Source organism: Centrocercus urophasianus, unplaced genomic scaffold (assembly GCF_019232065.1).
Source record: "Centrocercus urophasianus isolate 14NV4802_14NV808 unplaced genomic scaffold, USGS_Curo_1.0 seq_20, whole genome shotgun sequence".
In the NCBI taxonomy this organism is placed as follows: Eukaryota; Metazoa; Chordata; class Aves; order Galliformes; family Phasianidae; genus Centrocercus; species Centrocercus urophasianus.
Window position 1 is genome coordinate 140960 of NW_024884756.1, and position 27959 is coordinate 168918.

At 48.0% G+C, this 27959-nt stretch overlaps 2 protein-coding genes across 5 annotated transcripts; one reads left to right on the forward strand and one right to left on the reverse strand.

Moving 5' to 3' along the window:
• Positions 1–269: 269 nt before the first annotated feature.
• LOC122162130 (protein FAM207A-like) lies at positions 270–13257 on the reverse strand. 3 transcript variants are annotated; one of them, XM_042822145.1, is made up of 3 exons: positions 13074–13253; positions 10970–11078; positions 270–2615 (listed from the first exon to the last, which is right to left on the reverse strand). In XM_042822145.1, exons 1-3 carry the CDS (start codon positions 13182–13184, stop codon positions 2542–2544), a joined length of 294 nt encoding a protein of 97 aa, XP_042678079.1. In that variant the 5' UTR covers positions 13185–13253; the 3' UTR covers positions 270–2541. The 3 variants fall into 3 exon arrangements, with proteins under 3 accessions (XP_042678079.1, XP_042678080.1, XP_042678078.1); XM_042822146.1 differs by having other exon boundaries at positions 2601–2684; positions 13074–13252; XM_042822144.1 differs by lacking the exon at positions 270–2615 and adding an exon at positions 3836–5563 and having other exon boundaries at positions 13074–13257.
• A 3124-nt stretch (positions 13258–16381) lies between these two features.
• ITGB2 (integrin subunit beta 2) lies at positions 16382–27736 on the forward strand. 2 transcript variants are annotated; one of them, XM_042822181.1, is made up of 16 exons: positions 16382–16522; positions 20341–20480; positions 20691–20779; positions 21016–21199; positions 21573–21743; positions 21977–22218; positions 22582–22737; positions 23003–23098; positions 23237–23326; positions 23613–23753; positions 23994–24178; positions 24942–25186; positions 25451–25670; positions 25754–25959; positions 26171–26337; positions 26577–27736. In XM_042822181.1, exons 2-16 carry the CDS (start codon positions 20393–20395, stop codon positions 26640–26642), a joined length of 2346 nt encoding a protein of 781 aa, XP_042678115.1. In that variant the 5' UTR covers positions 16382–16522; positions 20341–20392; the 3' UTR covers positions 26643–27736. The 2 variants fall into 2 exon arrangements, with proteins under 2 accessions (XP_042678115.1, XP_042678116.1); XM_042822182.1 differs by having other exon boundaries at positions 20411–20480.
• Positions 27737–27959: the final 223 nt, after the last annotated feature.

The following is a 27959-nucleotide window of genomic DNA, read 5'->3' on the forward strand; positions in this document are numbered from 1 at the left end:
CATCAAGATTTACTGCACAAAAAACTCCCCCTATTAAAAACCAAGGAAACAAAACCCTTTCTTTCTTTCTTTCTTTCTTTCCATAAGCCAATTGAGTAAAAAGCTAAACCCAAATGCTGTGCCATTACCAGTTATGCCACACATGATCATCAATAATGCCACTTCTGGACAAAGTCAGCGGGCAAACAGACTTCAAGTTGTTGCACTCATCCAGTGTAAAGAAAATATTCCCCATAAATTGTTCACAAATAGTCTTTTATTACCTCTGTATTCCAAGGATCCCCTGAGCAGAATGGATCTCAGCACAGAAACCAGCACTCTATACCTTTTTTTTTTTCTTCTTCTTTTTAAGTGCGCATTGCAATTTTGGTGGACTGAGGGAGAAAGCTCCACATGAGTATTACGTTTTCCCATAATTATAACTTATGAGCCATCAGTAGGGTAACTGGAAGATTACAGAGTGCCCCTGTTAACTGATTCTACACTAAAACAAAACAAACAAATCAAGTGAGACTATTCCATTAAATACATACTTACATTAAAGACTTAGTCTGAATGACAGACATCAGCTCTTGAGAATTCTACTATTAAATACACAGCTCATAATTCAGGTAAGACCTACACTGGCAAAGCAGAGATTTGTCTCTAGTAATCCAGCGATCTGATTTATACAGATGGCAATCTTAGCACAGAAGACCCTTGAAAGAAAGAATACCCAAGCAGAATAATGTTCCTCACATGGACATTTCCCAGCACGACCAAGCCAGTCAGAAGGGAAAACCCAGAAAGGAGATTTCCCATCCATCCTTTACCAGTCTCTACCAATATTCTAAGTAGAGCGTACATTAAAAATTAAACTCCCAGGGTATGTATTTTAGAAATATGTTTGACAGTTTGACCCAACTCCATACATGCTCTGGTGACAAGGAAAGAGCTCTCAACTTCCAGAGCTGTCAACCTGGCTCTCCCCACAGTCACTTCCTCCCCCTAATGGGATTTTTCTTTCTCACTTTACTCAGTGTGTAACTGTTCCTGCCATGTCTCAGGGGACAGTTTCCTTACTTGGACTCAATGTTGGGTGGTATCTTTGCCACCAGTGCAGAACCAGGCTTCTTTTCCTTTGAAGCATTTGTAATTGTGTAACTCAATTATGCCAAGGCTGTAACATTAAAACAACAACACAAGGATTTTTGCTGGTAACCCTCTCCAGCTCCAGTATTCTCCTAAGCAGGGTTGATTTATTTTTGTGTAACAATGTCTGACCGCATTAAAGGAGGAGAAACCCTTGCTACATTAGTATCCTTTTAAGGCTTTGGGATTCATAATCTCACAGAGCAAGATGCTGCACCACACACAAGCTGCTATGCCCATCATACCTGATCTGGATGCAACAGTCTCAATGCAGCAGAGCCCCTTCATGCCACAAGGGACTGACGCTGGACCTAACAACCACACACTAGAGCACTCAAGTCTTACAAAGGCCAGAGGATGCAGCTTCACAGCTGCTGCTTGGAGGTTTTCAAGAAAAGGGTAGACGTAGCACTGAGGGAAACAGTTTAGTGTGCATGGCGGTGATGGGTTGATGTTTGGAGTAGATGACTTCGGTGGTCTTTTCCAACCTTAATGATTCTACGGTTTCATGATTCCCCAGCAGTACAGCTCTCAGCCCTACAGCAGCTCCAGCAGCCGGGCTCACCTCCCTTACATCCACGTATGCACACACTCCCACCTTCATAGGCGGTGAATGTCACACAGTCACAGGAATCAAGCAGAAAATGCACTCAGAATGATCTGACATGTTGTACAAACTCCGAAGATTTGTTTCAGACTTTTCCTGCTACTGACGTCCTCCTCTCCCAGACTGCAAACATCTTGGCAGCTCAAGGCACTCTGGAAAATGTTATTGTTTGTGTGGCAATGAGTATCCATGACCACAAGCTAATTGTAGAATCGTTTTTAAAATGTTAATACTAAGAATAAGGACTTAGCCACAGCCATAGGGAAGGGAAGGAAAAAAAAAAAAAGTTAATTACTTCCATAAATATTAACACAACAGATTTCCGTGGTCTGGCAAAAGGCACTCACAACACGGAAACGCTGTTTCCAGAAGTCAAAGCACTTGAAGCAGCACAGATTTCAGACATTCATTTTAGCTCTTCTCATTTAATTGCATTGACTCTAATTAAGCTGGAGCTTCACACAGCTATTCTCACAGAGGGCCTCACATAGCACAGTGAATTACTAAACTGATTTTAACCAGTGTGGACTTCCTCCTTGAATTACTTGTGAGGCACCAGTATCCTAAAGTTACAGTAGCATTCCCACTGTATTCCAAATTTTCACTTAAGCTACCTGCAATGGGTCACCATTTTCAATGTCAAGCAGTCCCACGCAGTTCAGGACTTGGACGGCTTGATTCTTGAAGTAGGGTCCTCATTGGTTTTCATCCTTTAAACTTCTGCAACAGTAGAAGAGTCCTCTGGCATCACGGTGATTTGTTGCAATCTACAGACTTCTGATGGAGGGTGCCGCAGATTAAAATCATCTGGAGAGGCTTCCCATACCATCCGTCAGTGTCAGAGTTCCTCTCAAACACCATTCAGCTCTATAAAGGTCTGTTTATTAGTCAGAGAGCAAAATTACCCTTACAAGGTTATCTAACTCTCTTAATGTAAGAACAGCACCTAAAGACATAGGAAAAAAAAAAATTAAAAGGATTTCAGCCAAAAATAGTGAGGTAGGGAGTACGATAAATTGCCACGTCAAGAAATCTACCCACATAAAGCCATAGTCAAAAGCAAACTGCCAATAGTTCTAGGCCTGAAATGATTTACAACTACCATCAAGCCTATAAGCCTACTAATAAAGTGGCATACTAAGTTATCAAATGTCATGGTTTTACAATCTTTGGTTATCAGTATTCCACATCATAACATCATGTACTGCAATGGGGGTTAAAAAGTTAGTGCTCCAGGTCCAGTTATCTGCCCCAAAAGAGAAGAACTACTACATTCCCAGGAGACTATTCACTGTTCTGCTATCATTTCCGCTCAGGGGGAACAGATAAAGACCTTGGTTGGTCACCCAACACTCCCTATTTCCCCTTTTATATCTTCTGGCCTCTCTTGGCTGTGGGTGCCATCTCATCTCAGCATTAGAGTAAGGCCTCCAGCTTTCAGACACTCTCATTATATTTGATTTATTAGCTCCAATTCCAATTATATTGTATTATATTATATACTATATGTAATATATTTTAAAACATTCCTTCTCCAGAAGATTCACGTTCTCAACTTGCTCCTGTATAAAAAAATGAACTGCGCTCCATCTGTTCCATGCCAATCAGCACTCCATCCCATTCACATTGTTCAGAGTATCCCGCAGTTTGTGTCAGGCCAGTGGGGGTACAATAACAAAAGTTTAGCTGCAACTCAGTTCAATGCTTGGAAGTGAGCAGTGTTTTACTGACTGCACTTCTGCAAAAAGACAGACGAACTACTCCCTCAGACAACATGACAAAGACACAGACACACGGGCAGTCATTCACAGCCATTTTCCATACCCAGTTATCAATCTGGGGCTGGGAAAGAAGTAAAGATTATCACATTTCCTGTATAATCCCTACTCAGCATCACCCCTTTTCTAGGAATTTTTGCTTTCTTGTAAATTGGGTGGGGCTACTTGCACTTTCACATACAACATCATAGAAAAAAAAAACAACTCCCACTATGCTTTCTTTCTTTCCCACTTCAGATTCTCATCTTGAAAGACAAAAAAAAGTAAAAATCTAGATGCATAAGAATAATTTATTCCTACTGTTTGAGAAAGATTTGCATTGGTAAGAAAGACAAGAATAGCCAAAGAGGAGGAAGAGAAAGCCAGCAAAGTGAGGGTCTTCTAGTGCTTTTTAGGGAGGCCAACCAATCTGTAGGCCAGTTTAAGGTTTGCAGCTCTACCTAGCACTGGTTCAGCTCTGCACAGCCCATGTCAGTTAGATGCATTCAAACATCATGTGCTTTCAGTGGGAAACAGCTCCTCCAGACAGCTGGCCAGCACTGGGAAAGGAAAAGGAATGAGGCAGCATGGTCAGGGAAGAGAGAAATCTGCAACCAAACTTCTGCAGCTTGCCTGACACAGTTGCCCAACTTAAAGTCTGGGGACACATCCCTGACCCATGCAGGCTGCACAATGGGCAAAAAGAGAGAGGCAAGCAAAGGAGAGGTACACAACTTCAAATGATCAAGGCTGAGCTTTATTCAAACTTTTCTTTAATGGAGTCTGGGTGCCCAGGTTCATCCAGTTCCCCAGCCATGAAAGCAGGACATCTCACCTCAAATGGTACTCAGCAGTTTCTTCTACAGGAGCAGCAATATGCCAAGTAGAGGTTTTCAAAGATGTTACAAATGGTTTCAGTGTAAAACAACTGAGCACTGCCAACATGCTACCACTGATAGCAGCAAAAGAGAGCATCTTGTTATTCCCAGAATTCACAGATACCAACATCTGAGCAGTTAATAACAAAGACACTGATGGAGCAGGAATATCTTGCTGCTTTGGACAGCATATCACATTCACACAGGCACACAGCCATTCCTCATAGGACACTTACTTTCACCCTCAATCTGCAAATTTACTGGTGCCCTATCCTATCAGAGGAGTGGGAAACAGATTAAGGCAGCGACAGGCCCAGAATTAAATGCTGAAGAAAGCTGACAGCAGCAGAATCATTAAGATCCAGCAGCTTTCCCTGCTAGGGATGTACAGAATAGTCACCACAAGCAGAAGATTTAAAAACACCCTACAGTTGCATCAAGAAAATGCAGTAAAGGCTTAAAAGCGATATTCAGAAAGGGTGAATTAATGAAAACAGAACAGGATGTTTTCAGTCTTTCAAATTCTAAACACTCTAAAGCACCAGGAAAGAAAAAAGCAAAACAAAACTGAAAACCCATCTGCACAAGGCAGGTGCAGCACTATGCACAAGAAAACAGAGATGCTTTAGATGCCTTAAGGAAGCTGCACAAGATAGCAGGCAGCAGGCTGCACAGGACGTACAGAGAGGTCCAAAACGTCTGTGCTGATAATACTGCCAGCACCTCCGGCCTGTTCTTGCTATGCCATATGACCAAATATTTGCTTAAAAAAGGTGCACAGCATCAGCATTAGACACAGCAGAAAGGCCAAACCTACACCACACTCTGTGGAGTAAGACAGCAAACATCCTCCCAAGAGAAGAAACCTGCTCCTACCAGAAGCACAACTCTGACTCATACAGAGGCATTTCATGCAGAAATGTGATGACAGGTGAGGACAGAAGAGAAAAAGCTGCAAAATTCAGGGGACACAGACAAAGAGAAATACAAGGAACAGACAGGAATGAATTACAAGACACAAAGATTAGTATCCTATTAGAGCTCATAAAGAGTAACAGGAGACTGGCCACAGGTGCAATTCAGCAAGCAACAAACACGACAGCTAATCCACTGCAGCAGTAACAGAAAGCCCAGACACTGTGCAAAGCTGAAAACAGAGATGATCATATAGATCCTGGCAAACCATTTATCTAAAAAAAAAAAGAAAAAAAAAAAATATCAGCACAGGAAAACACATCACATCACATGAACTTAATACATGGTTCTATGGCAGGGCCACAAAGCCAACCTGCCAACTGCAGGTTTTCTGCTTCTTTCTTGAGGCTACATAAGGAGAAGGGAATTGGACAAGTAGCTACAGAGTCCAAAGAGAAGGAAGCAGTTATCTGATATACCCAGCAAATCTGGAACACCACAGCAGAGACTGAGGTGCAGAGTGGGCCAGCTAGTAATTCTGCAAAGGCAGACTCGACAACAGAAGGAACCCACAAGTTATCCATGAGAGAGGAAAAGTAAGACCAACTCCAAGCTGTCCAGTTTTTCCTTGGCCTGATTTTATACTCTCATCTTCATATTTTTCCAAAGGAAAAGGGATTTCTGCCTCTGCCAGGTGCTCCATCACTTCACCCCTCTGCTCCTACTCATACCACTGATGCAGAAACCTGTGCTGCAAGGGCATTCTGTTCAGCAGAGAACCAAAGCTCCCAAGACAGAAGGGAACAGCACAGCATGCATGCCTGAAACTCTGCTGTAGCTCTGCACGACCTCATGCAGACCCAGGCTTCAACAAGCCAAGAGGCCCAACCCAACTTCTGCTTAGCCTAATGTCAGCCTGTGTCCCCTGTCTTGGTAACTCCTGCCATGCTTCCTTACAGTTTCCTTCAAGACCCTTAATGAGCCCAGGACCAACAAAGCAAAAGCTTTCAATTTGTGTTTCACATTTGCCTGGCTCACCAGTGGCACACAAGGAGCAAACACAAACTGCAGGAAAACTTACTCATTCCCAGTCAAGTGGTCTGCCAGAGTCACACTTGAACAGGCCTCTTTTTGAAAGCAAAAATGCCGGAGGTAAAGCTGAAGAACTGCTCAAAATACTATACAAGTTAGAAAAGTGCCGTAGTGTAAGAAGGATAAAACTATCAGAGAGCATCCAAAGGAGGGCCGTAAAGATGGTGGTCTGGAGGGCAAAGTGTGTGAAGAGCAGCTGAGGTCCCTTGGTTTGTTCAGCCCAGAGAAGAGGAGACTGAGAGGAGGCCTCGTGGTGGCCTATATCAGGAAAGGGTCATGCTGGGGTTAGGAAAAGGCTCTGCACCAGAGAGTGGTGGGCATGGAGCAGCTTTCCAGAGCTTTGAGACGTCGGAGCTCAGGGAGCATTGACACCACCCTCAGACACAAGGACTGGATTTTGGGTGGTCCTTTGTGGAGCCAGGAGCTGGACTTGGAGATCCTTGTGGATCCCTTCCAACTGAAGACAGTCTATGATTCCCTGATTCTGTGATCAAGAAGCAAACTCCATTCTGCATACGCTCCCCATATGGCAGGCCATTAGTTCTGACTTAATTGGAAACATTCAGTTCCCACGCTAGAGAGGCTCTCCCAGATGAGATTTATTCTCTCACACCAGTAACAGAAGTCCTTGCATGGATTAGATTATGGCAAAGAATTTGATTTACATTACGTCAGTGTCTAAGTAAACTACACTGATAGGAAGCAATCATTCAGCAAATAACTCACAGACTTAACCCCAATGTTCATAACATTGCTGGCTTTTGTCACTTATAAGCATGTGGAAATCATCTGGAATCTTGTGTTAAGATGAGCTAATAATTAAAGAGAAGAAGCAGAGCACAAGAAAGTAGTCGCAGTAGGTCTGCTTTATAGCAGGGCATGGATCAGAGCTCCTCATTTTAAAATATTTTCCACTTTAGGCCACAATCTCCTACAGTCACAGATGCAAAGGTCAACTGAAATGAATTCCATTTAGGCGACATTTTGAATTACAATTCCACCCTCTCCTTCTCATGCTGCAAACATTACAGATTTCCCAAAAAACTGATACCTTTCACCAAACACAACAAGCATTCTGAATCAGCCTTGTCTCCAAGGAAAGCAACAAGACCATTGCAGAGAGCATAGCAGATGTTTTGACAGGGCACAAGGCTATACTAGATGTACCAAGAATCTTCAGAAATCCTCAGAAAACAGCAGGAACTTCAGTTGACAAGAACCAACACTAGCAGTTTACCTCCCAAAGCAAGAGGTCTCACATCTCCCTTCAGTCCCATCACACATCTTCACAAGTACACACGAACATGGATGGCAACTGCAATGCTAACCTTGCTACAGATGTCAACCTTCCTAACTTCTGTACTGTGCTCCTTCCCTGTTTTCTCATAATAAGCACAGCCAAAAGAGCAGCAAAAGCTTGCCACTTTGTTAAATGACTATGGAGAAAAAGGAGAAAAAAGAAAAAAAGGATAAAGTAGAAAGAGAGGCCTTTTCTCCTGTTGACACCTATGGGCAATAGCCCCCTGAGCCCCAGCAACATAGCAACTGGGTTTCCTATACATCTGCATCTCTCTGACTCCAGCACATCAAAACAGGACCTGTAAACAAAGCTTTCATCACTTGTGAGTAACCTGTGCTCTGCTGTTCTTTAGCTGGTTTCCAGTGCACAGCCTGCACCACTATTGCTCCAGTTGTCCCACACAGCCTCCCTAGTGGTACAAGCAGAACTGTCAGGCTTCCCCAGTACCCAAGCATGTTCCAAACACGGATAAGTCCTTGCAGCAAGAAAAACCCAATGGACCTCTCCATCAATGCATGTAACCCTTTTCTAAAACTACAGAAGCATACAGAATGCACTTCATACTGAATTAAGGAAAGTTAGGTTAAAAGTTATGTGCCTTCATGAGGTGTTGAATCAGCAGCTGCAGATTTGACCTTGTTAAGCCAGGTTCTTGCTGCCGATAACAGATGCTTTTCTACAGACTTAGACAATTAATGCAGACAGTGGGTCTCCTGTTTTTCCAAATAGCATCATTAGCTATCCTATCTCTGGAATGCAAGGTAGCAGGCCTAAACAGTAAACCCACACATTAATGAAGAAGCAGCGGATTGGTGAACAGAGTTGTGGCCAATGAGAAAACCAACCAGAGCCAGCCAAGCATCCTCCATCCTAACCCAAGTCCAAGAAAATAACACGATGACCTTCATCAGAAAGGCCACTAAGAGATACACATGTGTAAAAGAGCAGAGACTTGGGGTACGGGAGGAATGTCAATCATTTTGGGGATTCATTGTAATAACCAAGCCTTTTCTTGGACACGTAATGCATATGTAAGTAGCTTGCTCTTTAACTATGTGCCCTTCTTGCCCTCCAGTATGCAGGCTAGGTGGGAATATCCCCCCTGCATCCGGCATGTGCACAGTGCTGATAAAACATACCTGCTTTCTGACTACTCTGTGGTTAGAGTTTGATTTCCGCACGTCAATACATCGGTTCAAAGCCAGGACTGCATTCTAAACAACACACTAAATGTCATGTTTTAGTGCATGTATACTGTTTGCTCTTTTCACTGCTTCTCCCAGGTTTGTAACAGAATAGATGCAGCCACTCTCCCTCACTGTGCAGCTCTTCTGATTTCCACCACACCCTCCCTTGCTGCTCTTGCCCATCCTTGTCTCTCCCTTCTCCAAACTGCTGCTGGCTCAGCTCTAAATTTCCGGAAAAAAGGAGGGCAGGACCATACACAGTAGTAAAGATCTGCAGGTAACATGCATTTACACATAAAGTGGCATAACCGCCCTCAAGTTTGTTCTCTTTTCCTCCTACTTCCGAACAGCTGATTTGGGTTTTTTGACCACTGCCGAGTTTCAGGCTGACATCAACTAAAAGCTAAACCCAATTCCAAGCTCTTCTCAAGACTAGACTGATAACTGGAAAAGACCAGATTCATGGGATAAAGCATATGAAATACAATATACAAATACTAGAAAATTTAGAAATATGGTTCCAAGTGCCTAAAAAAACAGCTGTCTCTAGCTGATCAATTAGAAAGTACAAGGGAGCACAAAGGATCTAAAAGACACCAGCACACAGCCTCAGGAGCGAGTTAAACATTGCCAGGCACTGCACATCTGCATCATCAGCAGTGCACAGTGACCAGCAGCCCAGGTCTATTTATAAACCAGACATGCACAGCTGTAGCCTGCAAGGAAAGACCAGGATTGCAGACTGTCAGTCCTTAACATGTTGTCTAATTTAATTAAAGAGATGGCCGTGTTCACATGCACACGCATCCTTTTTCCAAGAGAATTACAAACAATAAGTTCAGTGTTCTCAAAACAACACAGTTCATCAAGACTTTTGTGCAGGGAACAAGCATCTCAAGCAAACGCCCTCACACAACCTTCCCATCCCCCCTCCCTACGTCCAAAATGTGACTAAGGGGCTATTGCAGCCACAGCTCACCATAGCTCAGGTGCCCACTAGCCCTTGCGGAATTGCTGGGTTTGTTTATAGCCCTGACTACTTGGTACGTGAAAACAGTCATGCAGTATTAATCTGCATGGAGAGAATACATTAATTTAAGTTTGCAAATGAAGTATTTGGAAGTCACACATATCTTGAAATAGACATTTGCACCAGGTCAGACCACCTGTGCCATCAGTTTCTATTGAACCGGTTTCAGATACGAAGTTCTGTCTACCACTAAGCAGCTAATGAGAGCATTTTCTTCCTGTTCAACAGGAAACAAAAGCCACTATCATCTCCTCCTTGTCAACTCCTCTCGCCACACACTCCCTGGTGAGCCTAACTCTTCCATCCAGGAGTTCTTGAACAGAGAACTCAGCATCAGCGTAGGACAGGATAAGAGAAATGGCTGCTCTTGGGTTGCCATAGGTAAAGCACTGCTAAGGAACAACATGCCAAATTAGCCTGGACAGCATAAAGAAAACCCCCAGGATTTGCTGACAAAATATGGAGGCATGAATTTCACCTGCTGGTGAAGCAGAAGAGCAACAGAGGAAGCCTGGAGGCCAGGTGACAGCCTGGACTCTGCTGTCGCCTCATACCTTGGGGGCCTCTGGCTGCAGGAAGACATCCACATGAAGGCTCCAGCCGCACAGCCTAGCCAAGAAGCTATCATGAAGACCAAAGCAAGCTCCTCACCAAGGGAATAGGAAGCACAGATAGTAGATGAGCTTTCCTGTGTCCTGCAGCCACAAACCGAAGCCCCTTTTAAAAGAGCAGTGTCCTGTAAGAGCACAGGACACCAGGCCAACATCTGCCAGGCCCAACGCTGCCAATGCAGTCCCAAATGAAGTAAACAAGTCTATGTTCACAACTTAATACCATATCCATTCAAAACACAGCAGCTCCATCCAATAAACATACTTCTCCAGTATTAACTGCATGTCTTCCTACCTTTGATATGGCTACCGAACAGCAGGAACACTAGAAGCACAAAGGCAGAACACTGGTCCTTACAATGGCTTTCCTGGCCACAAAAGGTTATTTCCTCCAGCACCAGGTGGTTCCAAAGCATCTCACAGTCCTGTGGGCACTTACAGATTGAGATCCTGCTCCTCACCTGTCTTGGATGAAACAATGCTTCTGGTGTCCAAGTCAAGTTTCTTCACCAGAGAATCAGGGTCAATAGTCAGCCCAGAAAAGATGTCAGATGATGAGAAGTCCCAGTCCTGATAAGAAATATTAACAAGGAGTCAGTACCAACCAGCAGCATTAATTAGAAACAAGATAATTAAACCCTATACCATCCTGCTGGGACTAACGAAAACATTCCAGTAGTGATATGCAGGTGCCTTTTATCAGCAGGCAGGGGGAGCACCCAGGGCCTTGCCAACATCCAACATGCTGGATCCCAAAGCTGTTACCATTCTTAAAGGACCAGTAGCTGTATCCTACCTCATTCAGTTGAATTCAAGTTTACTCCTAGTTGAATTATGAATAACACCCACAGGAAAAGCCAGACTTATAATAGGTATGTATACAGAGAACAATGCAGATAGGTTTTAGGCTCTTGATCTGTTGCTTTTGTCAGGGGACATGAAGAAGACTGAGTGACTAACAACTGGCAACTCACCAAACCTTCAGCATCACATTCCTTTAAGCACACAGTACTTCCTAAACCCCAAGCTTTGCACTAGCCTTTATGGTTTGCTATGGAGAACTCACTGCCTTAACTAAGAGTCACCCAGCACAAACACACTACTGCACAAAGCTATAAACACATCTCAGCATGATGTAGCGTATTACTTCCTCCCCAAAGGAAAGCTGTAGATGCATAAATAACATTTACTGCTGTTCCTGTGTCCTTACTACAAGGGAAGAGGGTACAGGCATGAATGGCCTACCAGCTGCTGAGATCTAATGGAATGTAAAGCTCCTAATGGTTATGTGTGAGCTGGCAGATCAACCCCACCTGCCATGGCCAGAAATGGGAAGGCACTGCAGAACAAGGCCTGCAGCCTCCTATGGTGTGCACAAAGGACCTGCTAAGCAGCACTGGATGGGGTGAACCTAAGGGCTACCAGGGCCCCTAAGGACTCATGGCCCACTTGCCTTGAGAAGCCACCACCATTGTGGCTCATTCACTCCTGTGGCTTGCAGGGTGAGACACAAGCAGACACATGGCAAAGCTCAATGCTACAGCAGCTTCAACACACAACTTTCCTGAAAATGAGGACGTTTAGAAAATTTAACTCAATCTTCTGTTTCAAGGACCTCCAGTGGGCACCAGGCCTGTCTTATGGCATCTCACCATATGGTCAACGACCACTCCCTTGGATATCTTTGCTAAGCCGCACCTGGAGCTACAAAAAGGCACCTTCAGGAGCCTTCCATGTGCATACAGAAGCAGGGACACCCGCCAGGCCATCACAGGTCACAGTGCCATTGGGACAGCCCACAAAGGCAGCACGCCTCGTGGCCACCAGACGTGCCTCAAAAGGAAGCAAAAGCTTCAGACCCCACACAGGGATGGTGTGGGACCACCACTGGACATCAAACCTCCGCACATGCAGCTCAGACAGGAGGAATCGCCTTGCTACCGCTGACTGGAGGAGCTGGTAAGCCCCAGTCCTGCTGACCAGCGGCACACCAGCTCTCGATCTACGCTTCCCATACGCTTCCCAGCCTGGCCCTCAGCAGGCTGGATCCACCGCCCTGGTTTATAGAATCACGGAGTCACTAAAGCTGGAAGCCCTGCAAGACCACCGAGTTCAGCCACTGCCGAGCAGACGGTCCCACCACGAACTTGCATCTCACAGCGCCGCAGCCGCACATCCCTTAACCACCTACAGGGACGGGGACTGCAGCTCCCAGGGCAACCCCCAAGCACCCTCTACGCAGAAATCCTTCGCGCAGCCTGAGATGAGCCTCCCCCGCACCCCGAGGCTGACTCCTCGCTTCCCATCGCTCGTCCTTGAGAAGGGACCGAGCCGAAACCGAACAGAGCGGGCTGAAGGCGTAAGGAGCGCGAGGAGGTGTTGCCCCGTGCACGGGCGGCCCCGCGCTCCACACGCCGGGCGGGGAAACACCGTTTATCTGCAAAACGAGTTGAGCCGCTGCGCGGGTCGAGCGCACAGCTTCAGCCAAATCGGAGCCAGCGCGGCGTCACGGCAGCGAGCCCCGCGCGACCCCGCTCCACTCCGCTTCCCCCGCCGCCCCGCTACCTTCGCCGCGGACGCGGTACGGCCGCCAGGACCGGGCGGCGCCGGGTCGGGGCGCAGCGGGGGTCGGGGCGCGGCGCCGTGCAGCCGCGGACGCCGTACTTTCCCCACCATGGCCGAGTGGGGCGCGTGCCGGAAGAGAACGTGGCCACGCGGTGCGCGCACACAACGCTGCTCCGAGGACGCTGATTGCCGGGCGGCGTTCCGCACTCCCTTCCTGTCCTCGCTTCTTCCTTCCGGGGCGGGCGACGGAGGAGGGCGGGATGGCGGGGCCAGTGCGGCTGCTCGTTGTGGCGCGGCAAGAAGCGCTTGGACGGGCGGCGAAGCCGTTGAGGGGCTGCAGGGCCTTCAGCGCTCCGCTTCTGCAAACAGTTGAGGAGAGGTTGGCTGCGCTGTGGTTAAACCTGGAGCTCTGGGTTGAAGCAGAGTTTAGCCCAGGGCTGGGTCGTAGAACCGACATGAGGAAATGGATTCAAGGAAACTTAGAAGCAAGTGTTTTAAGATCACTAAGCAGGTATTCTTACTGTCCAAAAAACTCAGTGAAGGACTGTTTTTGTCCCAAAGATTGCTATGGGATGGAAGGACGAGCAGGAATGTTTTGTCTAATTCTTGAAATCAGAATCACTGAATCGTTAAGGTTGAAAAAGACCTTTCTAGGATCATGAAGTCCAACCCCAACCCATTCCCCCATGCTCACTGACCACATCATATCCCTCAGTGCCACATCTCCATGGTTCTGGAACACCTCCAGTGAGTCTGCCACTTCTCTGAGCAGCTGTGCCACTGCATCACCACTCTTTCTGAGAAGAAATGTTTCCTAACACTAACCTTTGTCAGCACTTGTAGCTGGGGCAGGAGGGACCTGGCCCTGGACCTTGCAGGCTGGCTGGAGTCAGAGCTGTGGCTCAGTGAGGACTGGAACCTCTGCTGCACTGTGGGCATAGCCTGGCCGTGCTCTGTGTGCACGCTGACAGATACAGTCTGCTGTGAGAAGTGTCTGCTCCGTTACCACATGCTCACAGTGTCAGTGGTTTACAGGCTGGTTCAGCCCAGTTCCATGACTAATGGGATGGGGGGACACATGGATATCAAGCCTCGGGAAAGGGGAAGGGAGAAAAAGGAAAAGGGGAAAGGGTAGGGAGATGGGAGATGGACCTAAAGACAAAACAGTGGCAACAATCTGAGGAGGAAAGCTAATTTACTAAATAAGATACCAGAATGCAAGATAACATAACACCATATAATAGAAATTGAGGCTAATCTAATAAATCAAATAAAACAAGAGAGAGAGAGTCTGAAACCTAAGACTTTATTCTAATGCTGAAGGTGAGATAGCTAGGGAGCAGGCACGCAGAGATGAGCTGAAAGGAGAAGGAGACGAGTCACGGTCTGTGAGCAGTTTTATTTTTCCCTCTGAATGGAAAATGGAAACAAAAGCCCCCTCTGGGGTATGTACTTCTCCTTTTCTTCTGAGAACCAGGTACCCAGAAAATCAGCAGTCCACGGAACTGTAGCATTAACTCTTTAATTACCAGTGCATTATGTTATGATGCGGAATACCAATAACAAAATCATAAAACCAGGACATCCAGGCACTGCTCTGCTCCCTTGGGCCTGGCATCCCAGTGTGGGTGGCACAGCACCTCCCTGCGCTGCTTCTGCTGGCAGCTGGGCTTCATTTTCCCTTTTGTGGTTCTCTTCTTTCAAAATCACAGAAAACACCATCATACATGCAGTACTCGCCAGCAGTGGCTTTCTCAAACAGAAACTTCCCACCACCAAGGGAGTGGTGCCCATTTTCTTCTGCCAGATCCTTGCTCACCTTTGGCATGCAGACAGGGAATGAGCACTTGCCAAGCTCAACATGACAGCAGTCACCGCTGCTCACTTGTGCTTCCCAAAACAACATCTGTGAGATTTTGCTGTGCAGGAAAATGAGGAGGAAGCCAAGCCAGGGAGACCAGTAGTGGTGGGTCTGATCTGCAATATGGCAGCAGGCAAGGTCTTGATGCCAGGTCTTGAGGATGTTGGGGAACATATAACATTTGTCAGGTGTAGAAAATGTCACTGGGAAGAGTGGTTGCCTTGCTGTAGACTGGGGAGTGCTGCTGGGGAGCACAGCACCAAGACAACCTCTCTGACCACCAACACTACATGGTGGGAGTGGGCCAGAGGCAACTCCTGCTGCTAGCTCATAGTGGAGCCTGGCCCCAGCTGGTGGAGAGAGATCCTGCAAAAACCATAGCCAGGAAGGGGAAAAGGAGCAATCCGTGCTGATGGAAACATAATTAAATATAAGTAGTCAAAATAAAGATGTCTGTTGAAGTCACATGGAATGGTTAAAACCTTGAAACGGACTGGAGAGCTCTATGGCTCTGTAGTGGTGGGCTGTAATCACACACATACAGGCCCCCACAGGACACCCTCCCACAGCAGAGTTAAACCGCAGCAGCTAGAAGAAATCAGATGTAGAAATAAGAAGATATCCTTTAAAAAGTGGAAGTTGTGCCCAAATTGGGAAGTATGAGAGGTGAAATTTTCAAGCAGCTGAAGCCTCACAGCTGGAGCTGTCTTCTCCAGCCCTGACTTGATTCTTTTGAGGCCGCTCTTACCCATCAGCAAGGAGTGACCATGCATTGGCTGTGCGTGCAGTGAACAGGGTTGGCTGATGAGCTGCCAGCGCTGGAGTGCTTGGGTCAGCAGGTGAAGGCTCACTGGTGACTGTCTGATAGGGCCTCTTCAACCTGCAAAGTAAATAACAAGTCCCAAGTTAATTGTCACTTGAAAAAATCTAATATGCCATGTGTTTTTCAGTTTAGTGCCTTAAAAAGGTTAAGAGGGAGTTGTCTGGAGCCAGTTCCTCTCTACTTGGGGTGTGCTAGGAGGGGAAACCACAGCCTGCATGGCAAAATCTGAAGGCTCAAAAAACCGCATGCCCCCAAGCTGTGTCATGTCAAGAGCAGCGCTGTCATCCTCTGTTGAGTGTGAAGGACCTGCCCATTGCAACAGCCTGCCTATGAAACAAAAGCACCACAGCCAGACTGGGGCCAGAGGGGAGAGTTGGCTTCCCTGCCTCCAGAGCTGAGGGTACTAGCATCTCCCCAAGGCACCAGTTTTCCAGATTCCCCAGAGCTGGCCTCATCTGCCTGCCTGGCAGTGCTGCTGGAGGCCAAAGTGGGCAGAAGAAGGTATTTTGGGCAAGTACCCAGGCAGATAGGGTTCAGCTTTGGCTTTGGTGCATAGGGCTGTCTGGGTTTAGGGGAAGGCGCCCGCCCACAAACCACTGCTCTGGCTTCCTCCTTTCTGCTCAGCCAGCACGAGACAGAAGGAGGAAGAACTTGCACCAGAGCTCCTGATTCTCAGCGGCTGCTCCCAGCTAGGCAGCGCTGCCAGAGGGCTTCCAGCCTCACTGCAGTTCCAGAAGAGGAGCCAAAGTAAAGGCTTGATGTGAGGTGAGTACTCTTTCACTTTTGTGCACATCCTTTCTGGAAGGTGGATGGGCAATTAAGGACTTTCATAGCCATGGGGATTCCATGAATTTGTTTTGTGATTCTTGATCCAGGTTTGTGCAAGGTGAGTCCTTTGGCATGCTGCAGCCTGGCATGTGGCCTTCCCAAAAGCAGACTTGCCTTATCTGTGCATTTCTGCTTTCAGAGGAAGGAGTGAGCCAGGAAGTGCAGTCAGTTATTAGAGGAGGGTTTCAGGCCCCAAATTCTTCCTCATCCACCTGTGGGCTTGGGAAGCAGCAGGGGCCCAGAGTGCTCCTGTTGCATCCTCCAAAATGGCAGCTGAGGGTTGCAGCAATTTCTGCCTAATGCTGTGTCACCTCCAGCACGTGGGCACAAGGATATTATCTGAGCATGTCAGACCTTGTGGCCAGAAACAGCCTCAGCTTTGTTGTGATAAGGGGTTGATTGGTGCAAGCAATCTGTCCCATTGTGGCATGCTAGATGAGGATGCCTTTACCTCTGTGGAGTGGGGAAGGGCTGGAAGAAGAGCTAGGGCAGTGGAGCAAGACTCTGTTCTTCCCCTTCATTTCTCTCTGTGTGCATTACACTCTGCAAAAAACTTCAGAAGATGCATAGTGGAAGCAAGGAATACAGCAAAGGATGCATGCAAACTTTCCCTGCAGAAAGCAAGTCCTTTGTTAAGCCTCTAAGGCAAAAAAAAAGTTTGCTTGCTAACACAGCAGTGGGAAAGCGTAGGTCCTGTGAAGTAAAACCCACATGTGATGGAGAAGCCAGAGAACTGCTGTTTGCTTTTGAATCATTCTCAAGCAGACAGACATTCATTTTCGATGAGTTTTAAAGGTCTGGCTCCTTGTCTCACAGGGAGATGAAAAGCAAATGCACGAACAGAGATGTCGAGCCCTGTGGCTGACATAGGTGCTAGTTCCTCTGCAGAAAAGTGTGGGAAAGTTATGTTACATTTCGTTACCATTATTGTCACATCCTGCTTTGCTTGGTGGTTTTATAGTGAATTGTAACTAAACTCAGTGTGCTAGTGACCACAGTGCAGGACCTACTTTCTTGAACGAAGCACGAGAAGCTGGAAATCTCCCACTTTTGCAGTTTGGTGCTGCAGGCAGGAGGCATACCACTTCACTATGCTACTGTCAAATGGGCGATGCTAGCCATGAGTCTTCATACAAAGCACGAAAGAAACAAGGAAGAGCTTCTCTGTCCTAAATGGTTTCTGCTTAGCCTAGAGCAGATGCAACAGGATGTTTGCACCAGTGACAGAAGGAGGCTGCGTTCAGTGACTGGGACAGACCCTGCAAGGCTGTTTTTGTATACCTGTATCTACCTTTCTATAAATATATATTTTTATATAGATAGATAGATGTTTAAAGATAGAGATGATGCAGGCAGACCCTGCAAAGCTACTGTTATTGATGTGTGTGTATCTATACCCATACATACCTATATATAAACATACATATATATATATTGCACATACATATTTTGCATGGAGGAAGTGCCTCAGTGTCTCAGTCAGTCCTAGCTCTCTTGATGAATGTCTACCTTGATGGGAATTACCCATAACACCAAACTAAGTGAAAGAAGGAACAGCCACAAGCCAAGTGATACGCACCTCCCTGCCTTGCTGTGCCCTATGGTGCTCATTTACACCCTGTGGATGGCAGCCTCTCTGTTACAGGCAGATGATGCAAGCATGCCAAGAGTCCTCCAGGGATACTGGGCACAGGAAAATGTCCTCCCATTTTGCAAGTAGATAATTAGCAAAGCAGCAAAGGAGAGTTGTGGCTAATAGACTGCAAGACCCATTTCTGCTGTTGAACTCTCATCTTATTTATAGCAATGAAACAGCTTTGACACTTCCCCTTCAGCCCTATTTATAAATCCCAGCTTGCAGACAGGATGGTGGGCTTTGTGCATCCCTCTGCTTGCTGTGAGAGGCAAACCTGTCCCTGGCACAGCACAGCTGGGGGCAGTGCACCCCTAGCAGTGTAAGTCTGACACTGAGCCAAATGGATGGCAAGAGCAAATGGAGAAAACTGCAGGGTCTCTGCCTGGGCTCTGCTACTACCAAGTCAGACAGAAAACCTGTTTTCCCTTTCTCTTAGTACTTTGAGGAGGCAGACAAAAGCAGAAGCCCTATTTGTTTCCTTTGAAAGTCACCCTACATCACATACATGCTCATCCACCCACATAGCTGTGAATAATTTCCTTCTGCAGCAGAAGAAAAAGAAGTGGTGAGCTTTCTGCTGCTGCAGTCCCCTAGCATCAGGGTGTGTTTTACACCCCTGCTGTGGGGAAAGAAATGACTTTTAGCATTATAAGGGCACCAAAATCCAGCCCACTAAATAAACCCTATAGTACAGAACTCATTATCAAACAAAGCAGGGCTTATATTGAGTGTGTTTCTGGGGTCTGGGAGGTATTTTTAATCCTTTTGTAATTGGAAACTTACTCCCTTTTGTGTATGTATGAACCAACTATCTCCAGCAAGCGAAGCACAAGCTCACAGGGCCTCAGTCCATGGCTAATCTTGTGGCTTATATGGCTCCCTTCTAGCCTAAATGAGTGCAAAGGGCACATGTCCACATGCAGTTATGGACTTCTGTAAGAATGAGAGCGCTGGAACTGGGAGTCCCACTAGAGACAGGCAAGAGGTAAAAAAAATGAAACCCATTAACTCAGTATGAAACCCAGCCAGAGCTAGCTTGTGTGAACACTGAGGGTTTTCCTTCTGCACCTGCCCCCAGGGCCCAGTCACCTGTGGAGTGCCCACAGAGGTGCAGTGGGCATGGTCACAGGCAAAGATGGAGCTGCAGCCCCATCACAAAATGACACAGCAGAGCACAGAGTCACCTCTGCCTGTCTGTGCAGAGAGGTGGCTGCCTCTAGAGCACTGCTGGGGAGCTCAGCTCTGAGGTGGTCACCTCTTAAGGCTGCAGATCTTCACATCCTGACAGCCTGCACTCTGCTGCTGCAGCCCTGTCACACCTCCAAGTTCACAGAACAACCAGGCATCAAACCCCACTGCGCAGTTGTCACAAAATGACACCCATCTTATCTTCCTTAGCATCTGATCTTTCTAATCATTGTCACCCTTTGACTTGTCTGCTGCCTCACAGCAGCAGACAACCTGCAGACACATCCTTGTGCCAGGAGCAGCTCTGAGCAGCTATATTTACTGCTCTGGGTTTGGTGCTTTCTCTGCATTTCCCTTGCTGCTTCCTTCCTGCCCTGAGCTGCTCAGTCTGGCAGGTTCTCAGGAGAGGCTGATGGTGCTCCGCAGCACTGGCAGGAACCAGGGAGGAGCTGTCTGATTGCTCAGGGTGGCAAAAGAGCCATTTCAAAACCAATGACACATCCTTTTGATGTTGTATCTATTATTGCTGAAAACAGAAATATTCACTGTTCCTCCACACTTTTTTCCCCTCTTTTTTCCTCTTTTAACAATTTCCTCTTTTCTCACATCCCCAGATACACCCATGTTGTAAGGCCAGATATGTTGGGTTTTGCTCCAAGAGCATGCCTTTCTGTATTACATACACACACAAAAATAGATGCAGAAGAATCTGGATAAATATCACATCAGTCTACGTAGCAGTTCAACTGAAGGTGTACTGATGCAGTGCCAGCTGTTGCTCTGCTGACTTTCATGTTTAGCCCAAAAGCAATGTTTAGCTGGATAACAATATATTTTTCTAAGAGCATGTGAGCTGTCAATTGGGGTCATGCTCTCAGGACCTGCCCTGCTGTAGGATGGAGACATCCACTCAGTGCCACCATCTCTGCAGGCACTTTCTGTGGGATTTGGAGGCTCCCTTCCCTGAGGCTGAAGTCACAGGGATGCCTTTCCTCTTGCAGAAAATGCCTCGTGACTGCTGCCTCTGGCTGCCAGCAGTGACCTGGGTGCTTCTGCTGCTGCTGACAACAGGTGAGCCCCACCTACCCTTCATCCCTGCCTTTCCCCAACTCCTCATGTGGTCACTGAGACAGTGCTGGAGTGGGAAAATACCCAACACTGCACTACATGTGGCACTGAGAGCCATGCAGGGTGGGTGTCTGTTGCTGGGAGCCTGAGCACTGTCTCAGGTGCAGACTGGTCCTGTTCCCCCATTTCAAACCCGTCCTCTCCACATTCCAGCCTTTGCCGCAGAGTGTCCCAAGATCAAGGTGGGGACATGCAAGAACTGCATCCAGTCTGGCCCTGGCTGCGCCTGGTGCAAGAAGCTGGTAGGTCCTGGTAGCCTCACATGCTACCAGCAAAAGGGCAGTGGGACAGCCATCCTGCCAGTGGGTAGACAGTCCCGGCAGGGCTTTGTGTCCTCCCTGCTGGGTGAGACCAGGAGAACTTCAGCCTTCCTTACTCCACTGATATCCCAGGATCCCAGCAGAGCTGGTTTGGGAGTTGGGCCATTGGGTTCACTTACCTCCTGCCCTTCTGATTTTTCTGTTTGATGCTGCAACAGAATTTCACCAAAACTGGTGAGCCAGACTCCAACCGCTGCGACACCGTAGAGCAGCTGCAGCAGAGGGGATGCCCAGAAAATGAGATTGAGTTTCCTGTCAATGAAATCAAAAGGATGCAGGACAGTACGTTCAGCAATAAGATACAGCTGACTCCCCAGGAGGTCCATCTGAAGCTGAGGATAAGTACGATTCCTGTGTTGTTGCTAATAACCTTCTGCCCATCCCCACACTCAGCTGGATAGCAGCTGAAGCTGGCCAACGTTTGTTGCATGTGATTTTTACCCTTTCTTCGAACTGAATAGGCTGTTGGCAAGAGATGACCTTGCAGGGGACGCAAGGGACCTCATAGGAGCTGAAAAATCTTGAAGGAAAGCTAGTGAAGATGTGAGGGTGGGAGACACTTCAGGGGGATAAGGATGGAGCCTGTAGCTGTGCTGGGGTGCAGTGGCATGTTTCCTTCCAATTTTCTCCCAAAGAAAGATCCCAGTGTGGGGTGGGCAATGGGGCAGGAATGATCCACAGCACAGTGGCTGAACCTGGTGTCCCTATCCCACAGGGGAGCCTGCTGAATTTGATGTGAAGTTTCGCCGTGCCACAGGGTACCCCATTGATATCTACTACCTCATGGACCTCTCCTATTCCATGCTGGATGACCTGGAGAATGTGAAGAAGCTGGGAGGACAACTGCTTAGAGCCCTAGAGAGTACCACACCCTCTCGCCGCATAGGTGAGCCTGCCTCCAGCACAGGGCCAGCTGTTCAGTGGGAAGAGCAGTGAGGCCAGTGGACAAAACAAAATGCAGGATGCAGGCAGTATGAAGCAGTGTGCTGGAGCAAGGGATGTAGACAAGTACTTGGCTCCCCATGCAGGAGCCAGGAGGCTGTCCATGCCTGGTGCCATCAGGACACCTGTCAACCCCTGCCTCTTCCTTCCCTAACACCATGGTCCTGGGCATCCTAGGTTTTGGTTCCTTTGTGGACAAGACGGTACTGCCTTTTGTCAACACACACCCTGAGAAGCTGAAGAACCCTTGCCCCAACAAGGACAGTAATTGCCAGCCTCCCTTCGCCTTCAAGCACATCCTCTCACTAACTGATAATGCTGAGAAGTTCGAGAGTGAAGTGGGCAAGCAGTTCATCTCAGGGAACCTGGATGCCCCAGAAGGCGGGCTGGATGCCATGATGCAGGCAGCAGTGTGTGGAGTGAGTACCCAACAGGGTGGCTTCATGTGTCCCCCATTCCCTGCATCTGCAGGCATGATGATGGCTGCTGCCTCTGCTCATGGCTCCTCCACTCAGGAGCTGGCTCTGTCCCTCCTGGAGCAGGTCGTGGGTGCCCATCATGTAGCTTCAAGCCTGTAATCCATTTAGAAGTCCTGATTTGCCTGAATACAAGAGAGCATCTTACCCTTGAGCTTCCTCACTTGAGACTTCAGGAACATTCCTCCATGCTCTCTGGCCCTTGTTGAGGCTGATGTGATATCCATCAGTGACTGCGCCGTGCCCAGGCAGCATCACCCCAGCCCCATTTGTGGACAGGTCTCAGTGCTGTCCATATCATTACAGGACTTGATTGGTTGGCGCAATGTGACCCGATTGTTGGTGTATGCAACTGATGATGGCTTCCACTTTGCTGGTGATGGCAGACTCGGGGGCATTTTGACCCCCAACGATGGCCAGTGCCACTTGGAGGACAACATGTACAAAAAAAGCAATGAGTTTGTAAGTACTCTGGCATTGTTCCAAGGTTTGCTCAGTGGCTCTGTACCCTAAGCCCATAGGGCAACTCCACAGTAATTGCTTACAGCCCCCATGAGAGCCCAGGAGACAATCCAGGGTGGGGGGTTGTGATGGATGCAAGCAGAGATGCTGCTGCCTCAGGTGTCTCTGAGGAGTGAAAACTCCTCTGTATCAGGTATTGACTTGTTTGGGGTGTTCTGGAAGGTCTTCCTTACAGCAACTCTATCAGCCTGCTCTTCTCACACAGGACTACCCTTCTGTTGGCCAGCTGGTCCAGAAACTTGCTGAAAACAATATTCAGCCCATTTTTGCTGTCACGAGCAAGATGGTGGATGTTTACAAAGTAAGTAGACTTTGACTGGTCCAAGTGCCTCCTGAGGTGACACATGCATGTCCTGCTATGTCCTGCTGTATCACCACCATGTGGTGCCACTGCTATCACATGGTGGGGACATCTAATTCCTTTGTTCTCCATTGGCAGAAACTCAGTGAAATGATCCCAAAGTCAGCAGTAGGGGAGCTGAATGAGGACTCCAGTAACATCATTGAACTCATTCAGGTGGCTTACAATGTAAGTGCTGGGTGAGAACTAATTTTGCCTATTTGGTGGAGAAAAGTTCATGTCATGTGTCATCATCATCTGAGAGCAGGTGAGATTGGGACTTTGAGGATGGTACTCTGCCCACAACCAGCAAGAGGTTGCCACTTCTCTGATGCCACATTTCCTGCCCTACCACAGTCAGCTGTGACCATGTCCTGGGGCTCACCCTACCCTTCTGCCCTGGGCTGGGGGAAGCAATTCCACATTTCCATGCTTCAGTCCCTCTTCTGGATAACTGCCCATCATTCCCTCACAGAACCTCTCCTCACGGATCATCCTGGACCACTCCACCCTGCCAGATGACCTGGATGTCAAATATGACTCCATCTGCAATAACAACACAGGAGCCAAGAATGAAGCAAGAGGGCAATGTGACAATGTTAAGATCAATGATGAGGTATGTTTCCCTAAATCAGGAATGCTGAGCAGCTTGCAAGGTTCCTCCCGCCTTTTCTGTCTAGCAGCAGGAACTCTTGTCCCAGACTTTTTGTTCATGTGAATTTAATGCCCGAAATGTCCAGAATGCTGAGGATGATCCTCCGTTATGTGTCCACTCAGCCTGGGGCCAGTATTATATTGCTACTGAAGCTACCTGATGGTCTCTAGCCCTTCCCTCTTCTCACTCTGCACCTACTAGATCACCTTCAAAGTGAAGGTCACAGCAAGTGAGTGCATCAAAAGCCAGTCCTTCACCATCCGGCCACTGGGCTTCACAGACACGCTCACTGTGCACCTGAACATCATCTGTGACTGTGACTGCAGAGAGCAGCCTGATCCAACAGCCTGTGGTGGAAATGGCAAAGTTGTCTGTGGGATCTGCAGGTGAGTGCTGTTCTCCACAAATACTATTTCAAATAATGCCAGAGTTGAGGAGATGCTGTGAGAGAGCTGCCAGGCTAAGCCAAGTCCACTGCTTGCTGCTGTGCTTGGTGCTTCCCAGCACCCCAGGGCCTGCAGAGCCATCAGTCATGGCCTTGCTTTGATCATTTGCATCCACTTTCCTTTTTGGAGCAGCAGTTTAGGTTCATGGCAGCAGGGAATACACTGAGGTCTGTCTTCAATTGGTAGATCCTCTGCTCCTTTCCTAAGGTCACACGTGCATCCACTCAGCCATCCATCTGCCTACCCTTTATTCAGCCAACTCTCCACCCACTCAACCATCTGTCTGCCCAAACACCAAGCTTTCTGTGGAAATCTCTAAAAATCTCACTTCTGCGGTTCATGTACATCTTTAAACGTAATTATTGCTTCAAGGTCTCTCAGCAAATGGGAGAGGAAAAGCCTGTTTTCTCAGGAAACACTCAGATCTCCTGGCAAGGGTTTGGAAATTATAAATATCATAATAATTTTCAGGCAGTCGTTTGGTGTTGTAAGTATTACAAACATGGAGAGCAGCACTGCTGATGTCTCTCACCAAAGGGCCTCCCAGAGTTTGCTCCATCACGCAGTGGTGCAGGCTCCTGGTGACACGTTTGTTTCCAACAATGCTATCCCAGATCTCTTCTGTTTCAGTCGAGGTTTGAGCCTGGCCCTGTGTGTGCGCCATGGCTGCTGACCCAGTCTCATTCCTCTCCCCTCATGGCAGTTGCAATTTGGGCTACACGGGAAAGAACTGTGAGTGTGACACCAAAGGCAGGACCAGCAAAGAGCTGGAGGGCAGCTGCCGAAAGGACAACAGCTCAGTCATCTGCTCGGGGCTGGGGGACTGCGTGTGTGGGCAGTGTGCCTGCCACACCAGTGATGTGCCCGGCAAGGAGATCTATGGCACCTTCTGCGACTGCGACAACATGAACTGCGAGTTCCACAACGGCTCGCTGTGCGGTGGTGAGGGTGAGCAACCGGGTGCTCAGACACAGGGGGATAGTCCCACTGTCTGAGCTGCATGAGCGCATTTCCATGTTGCCCCCACAGAACCCCTCCTGGAACGGCAGCCCTAGCCCCAGTGCGGGGCTCCTTCCAAGCAGAGGCAGTCAGAGCTGGCAGAGGGACCAGCTCCTGTTTTTCATCCTCCCTCAACCCCATCCTCCTCACAGCTCCCTCTGAGGGCAGCCCTGTGCCCCACAGGGCCATGACTGGAAACATTTCCCATCACAGAGCGTGGACGCTGCGACTGCGGTGAGTGCAAGTGCACACCCAAGTATGAAGGCAGTGCCTGCCAATGCAAGAAGTCGACTGATGGCTGTAGGAACAGCCGGCAGAATGAGTGCAGCCTGCGTGGCTCCTGCCACTGCAACCGCTGCCAGTGCCGGGGGGGCTACCAGCCCCCCTTCTGCGAGGAGTGCCCTGGCTGCCCTTCACCCTGCGGCAAGCACATGTGAGTGATGGGGAGCTGAGTGGTGGGGTGGACATGGGAGCTGCTGTCGCTGCAGAGACAATTTGCAGCTGCCTGTGTTGCAGTTCCTGCGTGGAGTGCAAGTCCTTCAATAGTGGGCCACTGAAAAAGAACTGCTCTGTGGCCTGCACCAACATCCAGCTGGCTGACCAGCCACGGGCAGGGAGCTGGCAGTGCAAAGAGAAGGACTCTGAGAACTGCTGGATCTCCTTCTTTATGGCCCAGGATGATGGGGAGGAGATGTACACCGTCACCGTTGACCCTAAGAAAGGTACTAGACTGGTCTAGTATTAAATGTGGAGTTTTGTTGCCCTGCCTATGTGGGGGGGGGGTTGGAGCTTGGTGATCTTTGACGTCCCTTCCAACCCAAGCCATTCTATGATTCTATGATTCCATGATTCTATGAATCCCACTCATCCTGCCCCTGCCCCAACAGCTCTCCTGGGGGCTGCAGACATACAGGATCTGTTTTTGATCCACAGAGTGCCCAGAGCCTCCCAGCGTCCCGCTGATTGTAGGCAGCACCATTGCTGGCGTGGCTCTCATTGGCCTCCTGCTCCTGCTGATTTGGCGGCTCTTGGTGGAGATCTTCGACCGCCGAGAATACCGCAGGTTCGAGAAGGAGAAATCCAAGGCCAAGTGGAACGAAGTAAGAGAGCATCAGGATGACTGCATGCAGGGGGGCTGCTGGGAGGATGGGTGTGGAGATATCTTCTGTAGGGGCTACTGCAACTGGCAGTGCCCAGAGCGTGGTGGACCCAGACCTTCCCACTGCCCAATCCTGGAGCAGCTAATGCTGTCCATGTCATTCAAAGTCATGGAAGGATGGGTTATACACTGCCAAAAGTCTGCTACAATCTCATGAGACTTTCACCTTTCTCTCTCCAGGCTGATAATCCCCTGTTCAAGAGTGCCACCACCACCGTCATGAACCCCAGATTTGATGGGCAATGAACTATAGTGATGCCTGGGAGCACTAGGACCCACCACTAAATGAAATGCCAAACAGGGAAATTTCAGGCTCCCACCTCTTCTTTATTGTGTTGTTTTTAACCCTTCTTCCAAGAGGCTACCAGTATCCAGGTGCTGGCTGAGGGGCTGCACAGTACCTGTCCTCTCTCACATAGCTGTCTGGTTGCACTGTGGGAGGAGGGAACATCAGTGTCATGGACAGAGCTGCAGAGCAGATCTTACCAACAGGCACTCAACCCAGCTTCATATCAGTTTCCATCTGTCCTAGCTCCTGGTGCTAGCTCTGCTTTGTGGCAGGACCTTCAGATGCCAAGTCCCATCTTAAGAGACTTAGTGCAAAAAGTTTTCCCAATGAGTTCAAAACTGCTATTTCCCTTCTGCTCCAGCAGGCTCCACTCCTAGGCTGCTCCATGCCCTGCTGCACTGCTCTGCAGTTACACTTGCAGCTTGTTCCTAAACTACTCATTGCTGAAATGGACAGGGAAGGTCTCCAGATGGGCAGTCTGCTCTTGTTGCTGTACCCAGAAATGATGGACAGCCAGAAAACAAACAGAGAATCTGGTTTTTAAATCATCAGCTGCTCCCCAGTGTTACTTCCCTCTTAGACCTATCTCGGGCTCCTCCACATTTCTACCTGGGCTTCTGTGAGCTTTGCTTACCTCCACCACGCAACCCACTGCATGGCAAAGAAGCAAAGGAGCAGCAGATTGAATTGTGGAACATCAACATCAGAGGTGTTGAATGTGTGAAACAGTGCTTGCAGCTTTGAGCTCAACCACAGCTTCTTCTGCCACCACTAGGACCAGATCTCTTTCCTACTCTGCGAGTCCATCAGACTTGCTGAGGATCAGCAATGCAAAAGACCTGGCATCACACATAAAATCTCCAGCTCAGTGCTTTTTCAAATTCTGCGCAGCTACTTGTTCCTTTTGTATTATGGGTTCATTCTTTTGAAATACATGTACGGTTGTGTACTTGCTTCAAGTTTGGGAATAATTTGCAGATAATTTTACGTCCAATCTCCGTTAGCTTTATGAATATGTTTAAAGTTAATAAAAATTAATATATATAGTAAATACATCTGTCCTACTCAGGCACTAGGGCAGCAGCTGAAACACTCACTGGAGAAACTACAGCAAATTCCTGTGGTGGCTGCCAGCATCTACCACAAGATACAGTGCTTGTAGAAATTCTGGCCAAAGAAACACACTGTCTTCTACTTTGCCAGCTGCATCTTGATAGGTGCTCCCTTGCAAGCCAGAAAGAGCTCACAAAATGATACAAAGCAGTTCTTACCAA

What these genes read in the sequence shown, in the direction of transcription:
- LOC122162130 (XM_042822144.1), bottom strand. Translation starts at nt 13,184, where the DNA reads ATGGTGGGGAAAGTACGGCGTCCGCGGCTGCACGGCGCCGCGCCCCGA. An exon ending in GTACCGCGTCCGCGGCGAAG is followed by an intron (nt 11,079 to 13,073) that starts GTAGCGGGGCGG and finishes ATTTCTTATCAG; the next exon opens with GACTGGGACTTCTCATCATC. An exon ending in CATTGTTTCATCCAAGACAG is followed by an intron (nt 5,564 to 10,969) that starts GTGAGGAGCAGG and finishes TTTTTTTTTTAG; the next exon opens with ATAAATGGTTTGCCAGGATC.
- ITGB2 (XM_042822181.1), top strand. Translation starts at nt 20,393, where the DNA reads ATGCCTTTCCTCTTGCAGAAAATGCCTCGTGACTGCTGCCTCTGGCTG. An exon ending in GCGCCTGGTGCAAGAAGCTG is followed by an intron (nt 20,780 to 21,015) that starts GTAGGTCCTGGT and finishes ATGCTGCAACAG; the next exon opens with AATTTCACCAAAACTGGTGA. An exon ending in ACAAAAAAAGCAATGAGTTT is followed by an intron (nt 22,738 to 23,002) that starts GTAAGTACTCTG and finishes CTTCTCACACAG; the next exon opens with GACTACCCTTCTGTTGGCCA.